The 15,172-nt window shown below is 45.0% G+C and overlaps 1 protein-coding gene across 3 annotated transcripts in view; it reads right to left on the reverse strand.

Annotated features, from left to right (window-relative positions):
- The window catches only part of itpk1a (inositol-tetrakisphosphate 1-kinase a), a 315,124-nt gene that overhangs the window by 76,715 nt on the left and 223,237 nt on the right, over positions 1 to 15,172 (reverse strand). For all 3 annotated transcript variants that reach the window (XM_070879506.1, XM_070879505.1, XM_070879507.1), the window contains 2 exons: positions 11,772 to 11,870; positions 10,275 to 10,315 (listed from right to left, as the gene is read on the reverse strand). In XM_070879506.1, the coding sequence (XP_070735607.1) occupies positions 10,275 to 10,315; positions 11,772 to 11,870 (140 nt within the window). The remainder of the gene's footprint in view (positions 1 to 10,274; positions 10,316 to 11,771; positions 11,871 to 15,172) is intronic.

The following is a 15,172-nucleotide window of genomic DNA, read 5'->3' on the forward strand; positions in this document are numbered from 1 at the left end:
GAGTCACCGGCAGTGGCACCTCCCCTTCAAGGGCAGCCAAGCCACAGAAATGGCCCCGTGATCTCCTAACTCAGAGGCGAGGGTCACAGCGGACACATAAATAGGTACACATACAAGGATTAACATTTTGCGTCTTTCTAATCCACATTTTATATTTTAAGGTGAAAAGACTCCCTTTCCTATATGGGTTTTAGTGTTCTCCTCCCTTTTTCACTCTGTTCCATCTTTGACTGGTAGACTGGGTAGAGCCCTGCTTTCAGAAATCTAAACCTGCGAATGGGATGTCGTGTAAGATCAGGGCAGTTGACCCAAACAATTGAAACCCAAAATGTCCCTTTGCCCAATTCTGCCAAACCACACGCTTGTTGAAAGGTGAATTTTCTTCAGATTTCTAAAATGTATATTTTAAGAAAATAACCACTCAATTGCTTACAAGTATGATTTTTCTACAAACTTATGCCAAATAACAAAGTAGATTGAGGCCAATAAACCCATAGCAGCCTTCCCTGGAGACTTATTTTCCTCATCCCTCCCACTCTCCGAATTGAAGCTATGATATTACAGCAGAATGCAGGGCTAGTTGTGGTTATTCCAGCCCACACTGACCCTATGGGCTGAATAGCTTCCTTCCGTTTTCTATGGTCCCGAGTAACTCTCTTCCTCCACATTTTCAGACAAGAGATCAATATCTGATTTCTGACAGTGTTGCCCTCTTGAATTCGCTGTAACTGAACTCTTGGACTGCTCGAGGATTGTCATGTATAATTATGCTGTGGGATTGGCCAATTGTCTATCATTACAGCCTTTATAATGTCATTATTACCTAAATTCAAACATAAACAGTTTAAAAAAAAATCCTACAGCTCATTTGTTCCTTGCCCACATTTTCTCAACATCCGAGAGAAACCGTTTTCATGTTTGACTGAAGTGACATAATGTAAATGCTTTCACAGCATGTGATACAGCCAGTTACTGAAAAAGACTGGAAACACCCAACTATACCAACCTCCAACACGCCTACCATCTGCGGGGAGGGCAAAAATTAACAGTAAATCAGATTGGGAAAGATTTATCAACTTATTAAAATACTCTCCCACACATACCAGAAAGAATTCCTCCTTTCACAAAAACATTGGTTGATGATGCAGTTAATCATTTAAATACCAGTTTATTTTTCAAGGATGTTTTTCTTTACTAACCAGTCAGCACACTTCTTAATGTGTTTTTGCTAATATTCGGCATATTGGCCACTGGGATTCTAGTGCCATCTGGTGGCACAGCCAAGAGCTACAAGCAGACAGATGTCACATCAGATGATGTCTCTTCCACGCTCGCCCATTTAGCAGCTGGGAGTCAGGGAATTTACACTGTGGATTTCAGCTATATAAAGTAACCAGCCAAAAGTGTATGCAAGCCCCTTATTGTATCATTTACTAGAGGAAATCTCATGGTTCTACATAAACCATTTGTCGGCAGCAGCTGCAATATCCTTGTGCAGCTTTGTCTGTTATACAGCAGGTGATGTCCAAGATACTGCACACGCTGAAAGGTGGGTGTAGTGTGACACCAGGACTTAAAAGTGAGAAAATTGGGGACAGGAGAGGGACACCAATCCAGAGCACTGCGACAGTGTCATTCTACAGACGCAAGCCAGAATAGCAAAGATCAGCAGTGGGGTCTCAAAACTATCCCAAATGTACGAGGGTTCGGAGATAGTCAGATTACACACGCCTACAAATCTGAAGTATTCAGCTGAGAGTTGTTGCAATAGGAAAATGAGAAAATATTATCATTTCTGCCTGAAATATGACCAGGCTCTATTATATTCACAGTACATCACAATGATAAGGTACTTGAATCATTTCTTTGGTTTTAAGACAACGCTTATTATTTGCAGAGAGTAAAAAGGCCCCAAAATACACATTTTAGGCACTGTGTCTTCGGGGACTCTCCCGACTAAGGACAGGAGAAGTGGAGGCTCCAACAAAGAGCCGCAGAGAACCAAAAGGCACAGAACAGGCTGTTACTGAAGCAGCTGAAATATTGCATGACCGTTATATAAAAACTCAATTCACTGGAAATAGGTAACTTTTGTACAAGGTGTTAAAAGATTTTTGACAATTTGATTTTATTGAAATTCAAACCTGTGACAGACCACAGATTAGTGAAGACAAATGTAGGTCCCTTGCAGTCAGAATCAGGTGAATTTATAATGGGGAACAAAGAAATGGCAGACCAATTGAACAAATACTTTGGTTCTGTCGTCACTAAGGAAGACAGAAATAACCTTCCGGAAATTTGAGGGGACCGAGGGTCTAGCGAGAAGGAGGAACTGAAGGAAATCCTTATTAGTCAGGAAATTGTGTTAGGGAAATTCATGGGACTGAAGGCCGATAAATCCCCAGGGCCTGATAGTCCGCATCCCAGAGTATTTCAGGAAGTGGCCCTAGAAATAGTGGATGCATTGGTGATCATTTTGCAACATTCTATAGACTCTGGATCAGTTCCTATGGATTGGAGGGTAGCTAATGTAACCCCACTTTTTAAAAAAGGAGGGAGAGAGAAAACAGGGAATAATAGACTGGTTAGCCTGGCATCGGTAGTGGGGAAAATGTTGGAATCAATTATTAAAGATGTAATAGCAGCACATTTGGAAAACAGTGACAGGATCGGTCCAAGTCAGCATGGATTTATGAAAGAGAAATCATGCTTGACAAATCTTCTAGAATATTTTGAGGATGTAACTAGTAAAGTGGACAAGGGAGAACCAGTGGATGTGGACATGGTCCCACACAAGAGATTAGTGTGCAAAATTAAAGCACATGGTGTTGGGGGTAATGTATTGACGTGGATAGAGAGCTGGTTGGCAGACAGAAAGCAAAGAATAGGAATAAACGGGTCCTTTTCAGAATGGCAGGCAGTGACTAGTGGGGTACTGCAAGGTTCAGTGCTGGGACCCCAGCTACTTACATATACATTAATGATTTAGATGAAGGAATTGAATGTAATATCTCCAAGTTTGCAGATGACACTAAGCTGGGTGGCAGTGTGAGCTGCGAGGAGGATGCTAAGAGGCTGCAGGGTGAGTGGGCAAATGCATGGCAGATGCAGTATTGTGTGGATAAATGTGAGGTTATCCACTTTGGTGGCAAAAACAGGAAGGCAGAATATTATCTGAATGGTGACAGATTAGAAAAAGGGGAGGTGCAACGAGACCTGGGTGTCATGGTAGATCAGTCATTGAAAGTTGGCATGCAGGTGCAGCAGGCGGTAAAGAAGGCAAAATGGCGAGAGGATTTGAGTATAGGAGCAGGGAGGTCTTACTGCAGTTGTACAGGACCTTGGTGAGGCCACACCTTGAATATTGTGTACAGTTTTGGTCTCCTAATCGGAGGAAGGACATTCTTGCTATTGAGGGAGTGCAGCGAAGGTTAACCAGACTGATTCCTGGGATGGCAGGACTGACTTATGAAGAAAGCCTGGATTGACTAGGCTTACATTCACTGGAATTTAGAAGAATGAGAGGGGATCTCATAGAAACATATAAAATTCTGACGGGATTGGACAGGTTAGATGAAGGAAGAATGTTCCCGATGTTGGGGAAGCTCAGAACCAGGGGTCACAGTCTAAGGATAAGAGGTAGGCCATTTAGGACCAAAATGAGGAAAAACTTCTTCACTCAGAGAATTGTGAACCTATGGAATTCTCGACCACAGAAAGTTATTGAGGCTAGTTCGTTAGATATATTCAAAAGGGAGTTAGATGTGGCCCTTACGGCTAAAGGGATCAAGGGGTATGGAGAGAAAGCAGGAATGGGGTACTAAAGTTGCATGATCAGCCATGATCATATTGAATGGTGGTGCAGGCTCGAAGGGCTGAATGGCCTACTCCTGCATCTATTTTCTATGTTTCTGTGTTAAGATAAGAGTACATTGGCACTCTAATATTCTGCCCCTTGCATCTGTGCCAGTCCCACTGAAAATCTTCTGCACCTCTCTCATAGAAACACCTCTCTTCCCCACAATGTATGCAGAATAACTTCTTTTTTCTTGACAGAATTTAAAATCTGGTGTATCACTTTCACAATCCTTTTAAATCCCAGTGGAATAGAGATTTTAAATTGCTAATACTTAAGATGCATCAAATTTTACTGGAATCGTAAACTCCAGGCATAGAGGGATCAAAGATGCTCATTGAGGTGAGTCTGTGGGTTTACTGTTGCTCTATCCACAGCCATCCTTTGTTTCAATCACTAAATGAAAAACAACAAGGATTTGATTCACCATCAGAGGCATTTTTCAGGCCTCAAAGGGCTTTCTTGCCTGCAGGCATCCTACACAACCTTGGGCATTCTACCTCATGCCCTAATTCATCGGAGAATGGGAATATTTGAGCGGTATCCTGAGCGGGCTCTGCCTGTGGGCATCTCTCACTGCCTGAGGCAACGTCACCATTAGAAGCCAGCAAGAGCAAGGCCCTGGCAGAATAGGCCTACTTTACTTTACTACGGCAATAAATGAACACTAGTCATGACAGACTCGTGGCCTCAATTTAACCATACACATAGAAAGCTGTTCTTGCATTTCTGAAACCAATTATAAACACAGCATTGCTTTTCCAATTTGATGAATGTAGTTCTCAAAAAAAAGAGGCGCCGTCTGCAGTTTCACACTATGCACGAAGTCAGTGCCAGATTTTGTAACGATTGGGAGTTCTGCCGTGATTGAGGGGCTGCTGTTTGCTGGACCATACGCACTGCCATTCAGAGGGCTGACTGAACCCTTAGCAAAAGGGCAAAATTGGCAACTGAGCAAATTACACTGGGATAACAGAGTTCGACACAAGGCGATTGAGTATTGCCGTATACCACAAGGGCATTCCTAAACCCACAACCTCCACCACCTAGAAGGACAAGAGCAGCAGGCACATGGGAACACCACCACCTGCAAGTTCCCCTACCAAGTCACACATCATCCTGACTTGGAAATATATCGTTGTTCCTGCATCGTCGCTGGGTCAAAATCTTGGAAGTCCCGACCGAACAGCACTGTGGGACTACCTTCACCACACGGACTGCAGCGGTTCGAGAAGGCGGCTCACCATCGCCTTCTTGAGGGTAACAAAGGAAGAACAGTAAATGCTCACCTGGCTTGTGACATCCGCATCCACGGAATGTTTTTTTTTTAAGAAGTGCCATTTAAGTGGGTTTTACCAGAACAATCTCACTGAATAATAGCTTTTTTTCTTTAAAACGTCCCATACAGGACTTGCTGTCCCTGAGGGGGCAGATGGGTAACCTGTTGGTGGACCTTCCCCAGTTCTGCTCTATAACGGTTGTGAGAGGGCAAGAAGGGCTGGGATAGTTACCCGGTGGCAATTCCTCCTCTGCATTTCCCTCTCCCCTCACAGAAATGCCTGGATTTGCCACAGTTCTCCACAGCACCAAGGCCGGCAGCATCAGCATCATGGACAGCCATGAAATCAGGGAGAGAGTCACAACAGAGAAGTATGGCTTCCATTAACTACCATGAGAAGAAATCTTCACTACCAAATTTGTTGATTAAAAATAGAACTATTGCGCAAAAAAAAAGAAAGGATCAAATTAAATTAGAAAACCAACAATTGAACCTAAATTAATTTTGCAGATCTAAAACCACACTCGTCCCTGGTAACGGTCACACACCTCCAGCAGCATAGGCAGAGGGCTGGGCACAGACATGGTACATATCCCAACAACCAAAAGAAATAGAAACATAGAAAATAGGTGCAGGAGTAGGCAATTCGGCCCTGCACCACCATTCAATAAGATCATGGCTGATCATTCACCTCAGTACCCCTTTCCTGCTTTCTCTCCATACCCCTTGATCCCTTTAGCCGTAGGGGCCATATCCAACTCCCTCTTGAATATATCCAATGAACTGGCATCAACAACTCTCTGGGGTAGGGAATTCCACAGGTTAACAACTCTGAGTGAAGAAGTTTCTCCTCATCTCAGTCCTAAATGGCCTACCCCTTATCCTTAGACTGTGTCCCCTGGTTCTGGACTTCCCCAACATCGGGAACATTCTTCCTGCATCCAACCTGTCCAGTCCTGTCAGAATTTTATATGTTTCTATGAGATCCCCTCTCATCCTTCTAAACTCCATTGAATACAGGCCCAGTCGATCCAGTTTCTCCTCATATGTCAGTCCTGCCATCCCTTGAATCAGTCTGGTGAACCTTCGTTGCACTCCCTCAACAGCAAGAACGTCCTTTCTCAGATTAGGAGACCAAAACTGAACACAATATTCCAGGTGAGGCCTCACTAAGGCCTTGTACAACTGCAGCAAGACCTCCCTGCTCCTATACTCAAATTCCCGAGCTATGAAGGCTAACATATCATTTGCCTTCTTCACCACCTGCTGTACCTACATGCCAACTTTCAATGACTGATGTACCATGACACCCAGGTCTCGTTGCACCTCCCCTTTTCCTAATCTGCCGCCATTCAGATAATATTCTGCCTTTATGTTTTTGCCACCAAAGTGGATATCCACATTATACTGCATCTGCCATGCATTTTCCTACTCATCTAACCTGTCTTAGTCCCTCTGCAGCCTCTTAGCGTCTTAGGAGAGAATACCTTAAAAGGCAGTCTAATCCTCAACAAAGAGATCAGAGATATGTTTAAATAGACAAAAACGATTTTGGGGCCAATCACATTTGCTGATTCTCCACTCCGTCCCTCTCTTCACCCCTGCTCCTCCCCACTCCGTCCCTCTCCTCCCCACTCCGTCCCTCTCCTGTTATTTTGTTTGTTATTTGTGCGTCCATTCTGTAACCATTATTCATGTCTGTGTTCGACATGTAGCTCAGGAAAAAGGGGCAAAACAGCATGAGGATATGGATGGGACGTAAATAGAAATGGCGGTCTCGCTTTTCTCCCCTTACACCCACCCCCATCAGATGGACTTTGAACAGTCTGCGAGTTAAATCCTCTCCCCCCACCCCTTCTCCATCACTTGTAACTATACATGAAAGTCCAAGAGTCGGAGCTCTGAGAGGAGGGTGAGTAGAATTTACTCTCGAATGCAGAGGGCCACGTGCTTTTCAGGACAATGGCCCAACAGTGCATTCCTCATTTTTACTATTTGCTTTTTATAGCAGTGTGTTCCCTCCCCCAGTTTTAAGAATGCAGAAACCATGAATGGGACTATTCAATGAAACTGCCAGAAACAAAACTGCAACAGTTCGTGTTGGACAAGGAAAGCTGGAAGACAGCAATGATTCTGTCCAAGTACACAGTGTCTGGGGCGAGCAGATCCCCAGAGGGGGTGGGGTGGAATTTCCAGTTCAAGGATGCCAGTATACTGAAGCTGGAGTTGATGTCTCAGAAATAAAATTAATATGCTCAAGTAAAGAGTTAGCATTATCAGCAGTAAAATTATCTTTTAACGGTTCCATGAAATATTCATGAGGAGTCTTGAATGTCAAGGGAACCTCAGCATGTGATGATAACCCTCAGTGCCTCACCACCTTGAAATGCCATGTCCCTGTCTCGGCCTTGTCTCGACACATTGGCCTCCCTTCAGTGAGGCGGATTCCCTCTCCACTGATTTTTTTTCCCTCCTTTACTCTTGTGCCTCTACAGAATCGCTGTTGGTCTTACACCAGCTCCAATGAACAGCTGGATATCCCGAGCCAATGTGAGCCAAACTCGGAAAGCTCAGTCCAAGTCCTGAAATCCCGATTCGGGCTGAGCAATGGATTTAAAAGAATAGCGACACCCTTATCCTTTCATGATTTACCCACTCCCAACAATGTCTTCATAAGTTCCTTTCTTACACAACTTCCCACATTACAACAGTGACTACACTCCAAAAGTACTTCATTGGCTGTAAAGCGCTTTGAGACGGCTGGTGGCCGTGAAAGGCGCTATATAAATGCAAATCTTTCTTTCTATTACAACAGTGATTATATTTCAAAAAGTACTTAATTGGCTGTAAAATGTTTTGGGACATCCTGAGGTCATGATAGGCGCTAGACAAATGCAAGTCGTTTGTTTTTTCTTGTCATGGGCTTTGGTAGGTGAGTGAATAAAGTGATCCACCGGTGGCAGTTTGTTTCCTGCTAGTTCAGGACAGGGGGAGCATCAGATTACTAGTGACATTGGCAGAGTATGGTCTGTAAATCTTCAGATTATTTCGGTTCAAACTGAGTGTCGCCTAAGCACAGTATGTGTTATTGGGTTTACAACCTTCAGACGGCACACATTTGTACATTCGCTGATAATCAGTCAAACAGAACTATATTTGGAACTTCTGCAGCCAAATCAAACATCCAAGCGCGAATTAAAGAAACCCTCATCCATAATCGTGGCTCCTCTGTGTCTGTCTCAAAATGTTTTGTCCAACTGCTCAGAAGATTGAGAGGTTTGCAAAAGTCCTGAGCAGCCTTGTTCTTCACTGCTATCAAGTGAAGCTGCAGAATGAATGTCCTGGTACTTTACGTTTGACTCGAGGGCCGTCGTAGGAACTATCTATAGATTCGAACTGGACCTCATCCAAGTATCAGCAGATGTAGGAGTCGACGTGCTTTTTTGGCCAGATGTTATTCAAGATCTCCTAGATCTCACTAACATAGCACCAGAATTTGCACTATTTTAAGAATAAATATCTCTATGAAAGAATCCCAAGCTCCAAAGTTTCCCCAAGAGACAAGCCAACAAGGCCAAAGCCTTCAGTGACACATTCTGAGGAATTGAAGTTATTAACTGCTTCAAAGCAACTCCCATCGTTCTATGAGAGAATGTCAGGAGTGCAACAAGATGCACTTAAACAGGAAACGATCAGGGCAAATGATGCATTGCTCAGAAACAGGCATTTTCACTGCTCTGTGACTTTGTGTGCAAAATTGTGGTATTCGGGCAGCAAATTGCCTACAAGGGGCAAGCATGGAAATTTGTGGCAGTTCTTGTTAGAAGGCACCACGCCAAATGGCTTGGCCAAATGAAGGGCTGACACATGGAAACACTTCCTGTATTAGAAGTGTCATCTCGTAACGTTTAATGAACTGCACACCTTGGGGGTAATTTTGACTTCGGATTAGCCGGGCCTTATACATCTCTGCCAAATTTCATTCCCATCGACTTCAAAGAAGAGCTGTACAATGGGTGGCTGATCCAATAATGTCCCTTTTACACTATCGCCCAAAGGTCAAAGTTATCCGCCCCCCCCCCCCCCCCCCACCCCCTCTTGTATCAGCAGCTTGGCTCAGTTAGTCAACCTTTTGCCTGAGTCAGAACAGTCTGGTTTTGAGGCCCACACCAGGACTTGACCTTATAATCTAGGCTGACACTTTAGGCTAGTACTGCATTGGTGGAAGAGCTGACTTCCAGATGAGATCTTGAACCAAGTGCTGGTTTCCTTAACTTTGTGGTTCAAGTGGAAGTTAAACTTCCGATGGCACTTTTCTCCATTAACTAGCACTAACAAAAAAATACCCAGATTAAACAGACATTCAATTCTTGTGCGAATGCAAAATGGCTGCCCTGTGTACCCGTACAACAGTTATTGCACTTGAAAAACAATTCACTAGTGTGAAACTCTTCGAGATGTTGCCGAGAAACACGAGGTACCACATGAATGTCGGTCTTTCTTTTTAACTGCACAACTCTGCAAACAACTATGTGGAAAACCTGAAATAAATCTCGTCAGAAGCCAACATTCTGTAGTCCTTGCACAGAAAGCCTGGGAGTTGTGCAGTTTGTCTGCTCCGGCCTTCACTGACACTACTGCAAGGCCCAGATAATAAGAGTCAACCGTTGCTAACCAGTCCTAGGCCTGGGATTGTAACAGAGAGGATGTATTCAATGCTTTAGTGCCCATGAGCTCTGGCAGTATTAAAGCACGTGATGAAGCTAGTTTGTAGCTTTTGTTAGCAGATATACATGATCAAAATGGGTCAGAAATAGTTTTAATAAATATCCCAAAACCCACTGGAAAACAGATAGTCTCGGCCTCAGTGAAATCGTCCCTGGACAAAATGGATGCTACTGGGTTTGTTTGCATTCTTACACCTCACTGTTGCTCATCACTGGGTTAGAAGCAATAAGCTCTTCACTATTATTCAAGAGGAACAGATGAATCAAATACAGATTCTTATAAGAAAACTATAAGAAGAATCTTTCAGTTCTCAAATGGTTCATATGTACACATACATACAGGAATGTGGAATTATTTTAAATAAACTGTGTGGCTAAGTCATTTCTTACAAATCTTTGTGTTGTTACTCACCTCATGAGAGTTGGTGCCATGCGCCACTCTGGTTTTGCAAACTGCAAAGAAAAAGGAGACCATTAAAATGCTTGGAGTGACCAAGACAACAGCCTGACAACCTTCCCCCTCCTCCCCCCAAACTAGGTTGTATGAGGAAAGGTCGCATCCCAGAAACAATACCATCGATCAGTACCATTCATCAAACTTTGGTCCAGTGTCGTCCGGCCAACAAAAAACCCAACTGCAAGACAGAGCAACTGAGAAACACACAGCCATGACCAAGATGAGCCAGCATGGATATGAACCTGAGGGAGTTAAAATTTCCCCACTCTAAGCGGTGATTCCCTGCTGTCCCTAACCACACCAAAGGTCAGGAGTGCACCATTAGGGGAATACTATGGCACTGTGCTGGTCTGGTTGCATGCAGATACCAAATACCAAGGGGCAGGTTGACACAGTGACATGGTGGAAGGGCATTGTGAAAGCTGCCAGTCCTCGCTGTGCTGTTAGGAGGGCATGCAGTGAGCGGAGGAGTGACCCCACAGCCCAAGGAGATGTAGTCATTACTTTGAATAAATTAAACATGTAAATTATCAGAACAGTACTGGCAGAGGCCTGGGAATCATCTACCCACACGCTCTGCTGTGGAATGGTGCATGGCAACGTGCTGGGGAGGAGAACTGGGGGAGGGGAGATTTGAATTCAAATGGTGCGGTGGCAGAACTCAAACACAGACCGTGGAGAAAAAATAAAATTCCAGACCTGGATTGGCATGTGGAGTATCTCATTATCCCAGGTGCTACAGCTTCAATGGGAGGTGAGACCCACAGAAAGAAATGGTTGCGAGGGTAGCACTTTGTGCAGTGGGGCCCCAGCCCACTGTGACACGCTGCGAAGTGGGTTGTGTCCAGGAGTCCCCGCAGAGGGAAGTTTAGACCGTAAACCCGGCCAAAAGAGGGTCAAGTCAAGGCCAGGCACATCTGCACTAGGAGGGAGGGAGGGAGGGAGGGAGGGACAAAATAAAGAGCAACTGTGGGTCACGTACTCACAGGCTTGCCTCGTTCTCCTCTGTAAAAGAAAAAAACAGCTGTAGATCGGGAACAGGTCATCCAGACACTCGCCTGGCCATGAGAAAAGGTCAGGAGGAAAGTCGGAAAAAATAAACAGGAACTTTCCAAAAGCAAGATTCTTAAATTCGGAAAGGAATATTTCGGAGGTCAGCATGTGATGATGGGTCAGGACAATGCCCCAGCTCTTCAGAAAGTCGGGCAAATACATTCTTAGAGGACACTTGGCAAGTCGACTTGTTGCACTTCTTCTAAACTAAATTCACAATTCCTGCTCTCCTTATATAGAAGCTGCTGCAATAAATTTATTACAATCACCAAAGTCCACTTCAAAATTGTTAGCGGAAATGTTTGAACTGATTTATTACAAATATTAAACAGCAAAGCAGGAACCACAGCAAGTCTGCAGCTGTCCCCTTGGGCATTGTTTGCCTTTGCTAACACTTACTGAATGGGAATGTCAGCTTGTGCTTCTCAATCTCCGCCATAGTGTCCTCCCCACACTGGCTACCGAGCTCCATAAAGGGAGGTGAACAAACTCTTTCATCTGCAAGAAAAGAAGGATCCATGATTTTAACAGGACTGTGTTACCATGCGTTGAGCTGTAGATAGGGCACGGTCTTTAACAAATCATTTGGCAAAACATTACTCGCAGTTTGTGAAGTAAGTCAGTGTATTGGGGAAAAAAGTCATGGCAAGGCATGACGTTCCCAAAATTCAGTGCCGCCAGAACGCTGGTGGTGCTAAGAGCTTTTTTTTCCCCAATTAGCACCGCAATCGTTGCGACGGCCATTGGATCCAAATTCAACTTTTTGACAAGAAAAAAGTATTCCAGTCTTATTTCAGTCTCTGAAGCTGAAATTTGCAGTCTTAATTATGCTGGGAAATTGATGGGATTGAAGGCTGATAAGTCTCCAGGGCCTGATAGTCTGCATCACAGAGTACTTAAGGAAGTGGCCCTAGAAATAGTGGATGCATTGGTGGTCATTTTCCAATATTCTATAGACTCTGGATCTGTTCCTATGGATTGGAGGGTAGCTAATGTAACGGTACTTTTTAAAAAAGGAGGGAGAGAAAACAGATTTATAGACCGGTTAGCCTGACATCGGTAGTGGGGAAAATGTTGGAATCAATTATTAAAGATGAAATAGCAGTGCATTTAGAAAGCAGTGACAGGATTGGTCCAAGTCAGCATGGATTTATGAAAGGGAAATCATGCTTGACAAATCTTCTTGAATTTTTTTGAGGATGTAATTAGTAAAGTGAACAAGGGAGAACCAGTGGATGTGGTGTATTTGGACTTTCAAAAGGCTTTTGACAAGGTCCCACACAAGAGATTGGTGTGCAAAATTAAAGCACATGATATTGGGGGTAATATATTGATATGGAAAAAAAACTGGTTGGCAGACAGGAAGCAAAGAGTAGGAATAAACGGGTCCTTTTCAGAATGGCAGGCAGTGACTAGTGGGGTACCACAAGGTTCAGTGCTGGGACCCCAGCTATTTACAATATACATTAATGATTTGGACGAAGGAATTGAATGTAATATCTCCAAATTTGCAGATGACACTAAGCTGGGGGGCAGTGAGAGCCGTGAGGAGGATGCTAAGAGGCTGCAGGGTAAATTGGACAGGTTAGGTGAGTGGGCAAATGTATGGCAGATGCAGTATAATGTGGATAAATGTGAGGTTATCCACTTTGGTGGTAAAAACAGGAAGGCAGAATATTATCTGAATGGTGACAGATTAGGAAAAGGGGAGGTGCAACGAGACCTGGGTGTCATGGTATATCAGTCATTAAAAGTTGGCATGCAGGTACAGCAGAGGGTGAAGAAGGCAAATGGCATGTTGGCCTTCATAGCTAGAGGATTTGAGTATAGGAGCAGTGAGGTCTTACTGCAGTTGTACAGGGCCTTGGTGGGACCACACCTTGAATATTGTGTACAGTTTTGGTCTCCTAATCTGAGGAAGGACATTCTTACTATTGAGGGAGTGCAGCGAAGGTTCACCAGGCTGATTCCCAGGATGGCAGGACTGACATATGAGGAAAGACTGGATCGACTAGGCTTATATTCATTGGAATTTAGTAGAATGAGAGGACCTCACAGAAACATATAAAATTCTGACGGGACTGGACAGGTTAGATACAGGAAGAATGTTCCCGATGTTGGGGAAGTCAAGAACCAGGGGTTACAGTCTAAGGATAAGGGGTAAGCCATTTAGGACCGAGATGAGGAGAAACTTCTTCACTCAGAGAATTGTGAACCTGTGGAATTCTCTACCATAGAAAGTTGTTGAGGCCGGTTCGTTAGGTATATTCAAAAGGGAATTAGATGTGGCCCTTATGGCTAAAGGGATCAAGGGGCATGGAGAGAAAGCAGGAATGGGGTACAGAAGTTGCATGATCAGCCATGATCATATTGAATGGTGGTGCAGGCTCGAAGGTCCAAATGGCCCAATCCTGCACCTATTGTCTATGTTTCAATGTTATTTCCACGGGAAATTCATCCTTAGGGTGATGTGGCAGCTGCCACTGCAGCACAGGCGCGAGGGAACGAGCGTATCGGTGCTGCTTTGGGAAGGATGGCCGCGGCTCTGCAAGAGTCGATGGAGCATCTAAGTGCTGTCATATCTGGTGGCTTTCAGACCGTGGCTGCTCGCATGCAGTCTCAGCAGGATGCCCCCCCGTTCCCCCGAGACCTCAGTGTTGCTTTCGCGGCTGGGTCCACCACGGGCCACGGGGGACCTTCTGGTGTGGTGCCACAGCACCGACCTGAGCTTCCTCAGATTGGCGGTGGTGGTATTGTGCGGCCCCCGGTGAGTTACCCAGGCTCCTTGAGCCAGGATACAGATGATGCACTCCCTCCGGCACCAGATCTGTCACTCCGTCAGTGCCTCCACACATGGTCTCGCCCGAGCCAAGCCAGACTGAACCGTCCCAGGAGGATGTTGACCAATCTCCAGCCGGCCCTTCCAGGCCCAAAGCTGCTCAAGAGCACCCTAGAAGGACATCTGCAGCTTCCACACGGGGAACACAGCAGCCCATGGGAAGGCTGCTGTGTTCCCCGTGTGGAAGCTGCAGAGCTTACAGCCACAGGGAAGACACTGAGGCGAAGTCGCAGGTTAAGCACATATAAGAGGGGTTATAAGGAAATGCACAAGGGTGGAAAATGATGTTTATGTGTTATTTTTCTAACCTGTTTACTGTTCTGGGAGTTGTTCGTAGCTATATTGATTATGTATTAAATCTTTATTTTTCGCACCCATATCTCGGCTGCTGTATAATGTGAGGTGACCATCATCATCATCATAGGCAGTCCCTCGGAGTCGAGGAAGACTTGCTTCCACTCTAAAAGTGACTTCGCAGGTGGCTGTACAGTCCAATGCAGGACCTACAGTCTCTGTCACAGGTGGGGCAAACAGTGATTGAAGGAAAGGGTGGGTGGGGAGTCTGGTTTGCCGCACGTTCCTTCCGCTGTCTGCGCTTGGTTTCTGGTTGCTCTCGGCGATTAGACTCGGGGTGCGAAGCGCTCTCCCGGATGCTCTTCCTCTACTTTGGGCGGTCTTGGGCCAGGGACTCCAAGGTGCCAGTGGAGATTTTGCACTTTGAGGGTGTCCTTGAAATGTTTCCTCTGCCCACCTGGGGCTCCCTTACCATGTCTCTCTCCTAATCAAATTTTCTTTGTTTCTCATTCCCTTTCCTCATTTCTATCTCTTTCTCCTTTCTCTTTTGCTCCCCTCTCACCCTCTCACTTTCCCTGTCTCTCCCTCCCCTTGAGTGCGGACTCTGTGCTGAACTCCTCCGGTCCATTGAAGAAACTCCTGGACTTGTTGCTGAGCAACACAGATC

This window comes from Pristiophorus japonicus, chromosome 4 (genome assembly GCF_044704955.1).
Source record: "Pristiophorus japonicus isolate sPriJap1 chromosome 4, sPriJap1.hap1, whole genome shotgun sequence".
Taxonomy (NCBI): Eukaryota; Metazoa; Chordata; class Chondrichthyes; family Pristiophoridae; genus Pristiophorus; species Pristiophorus japonicus.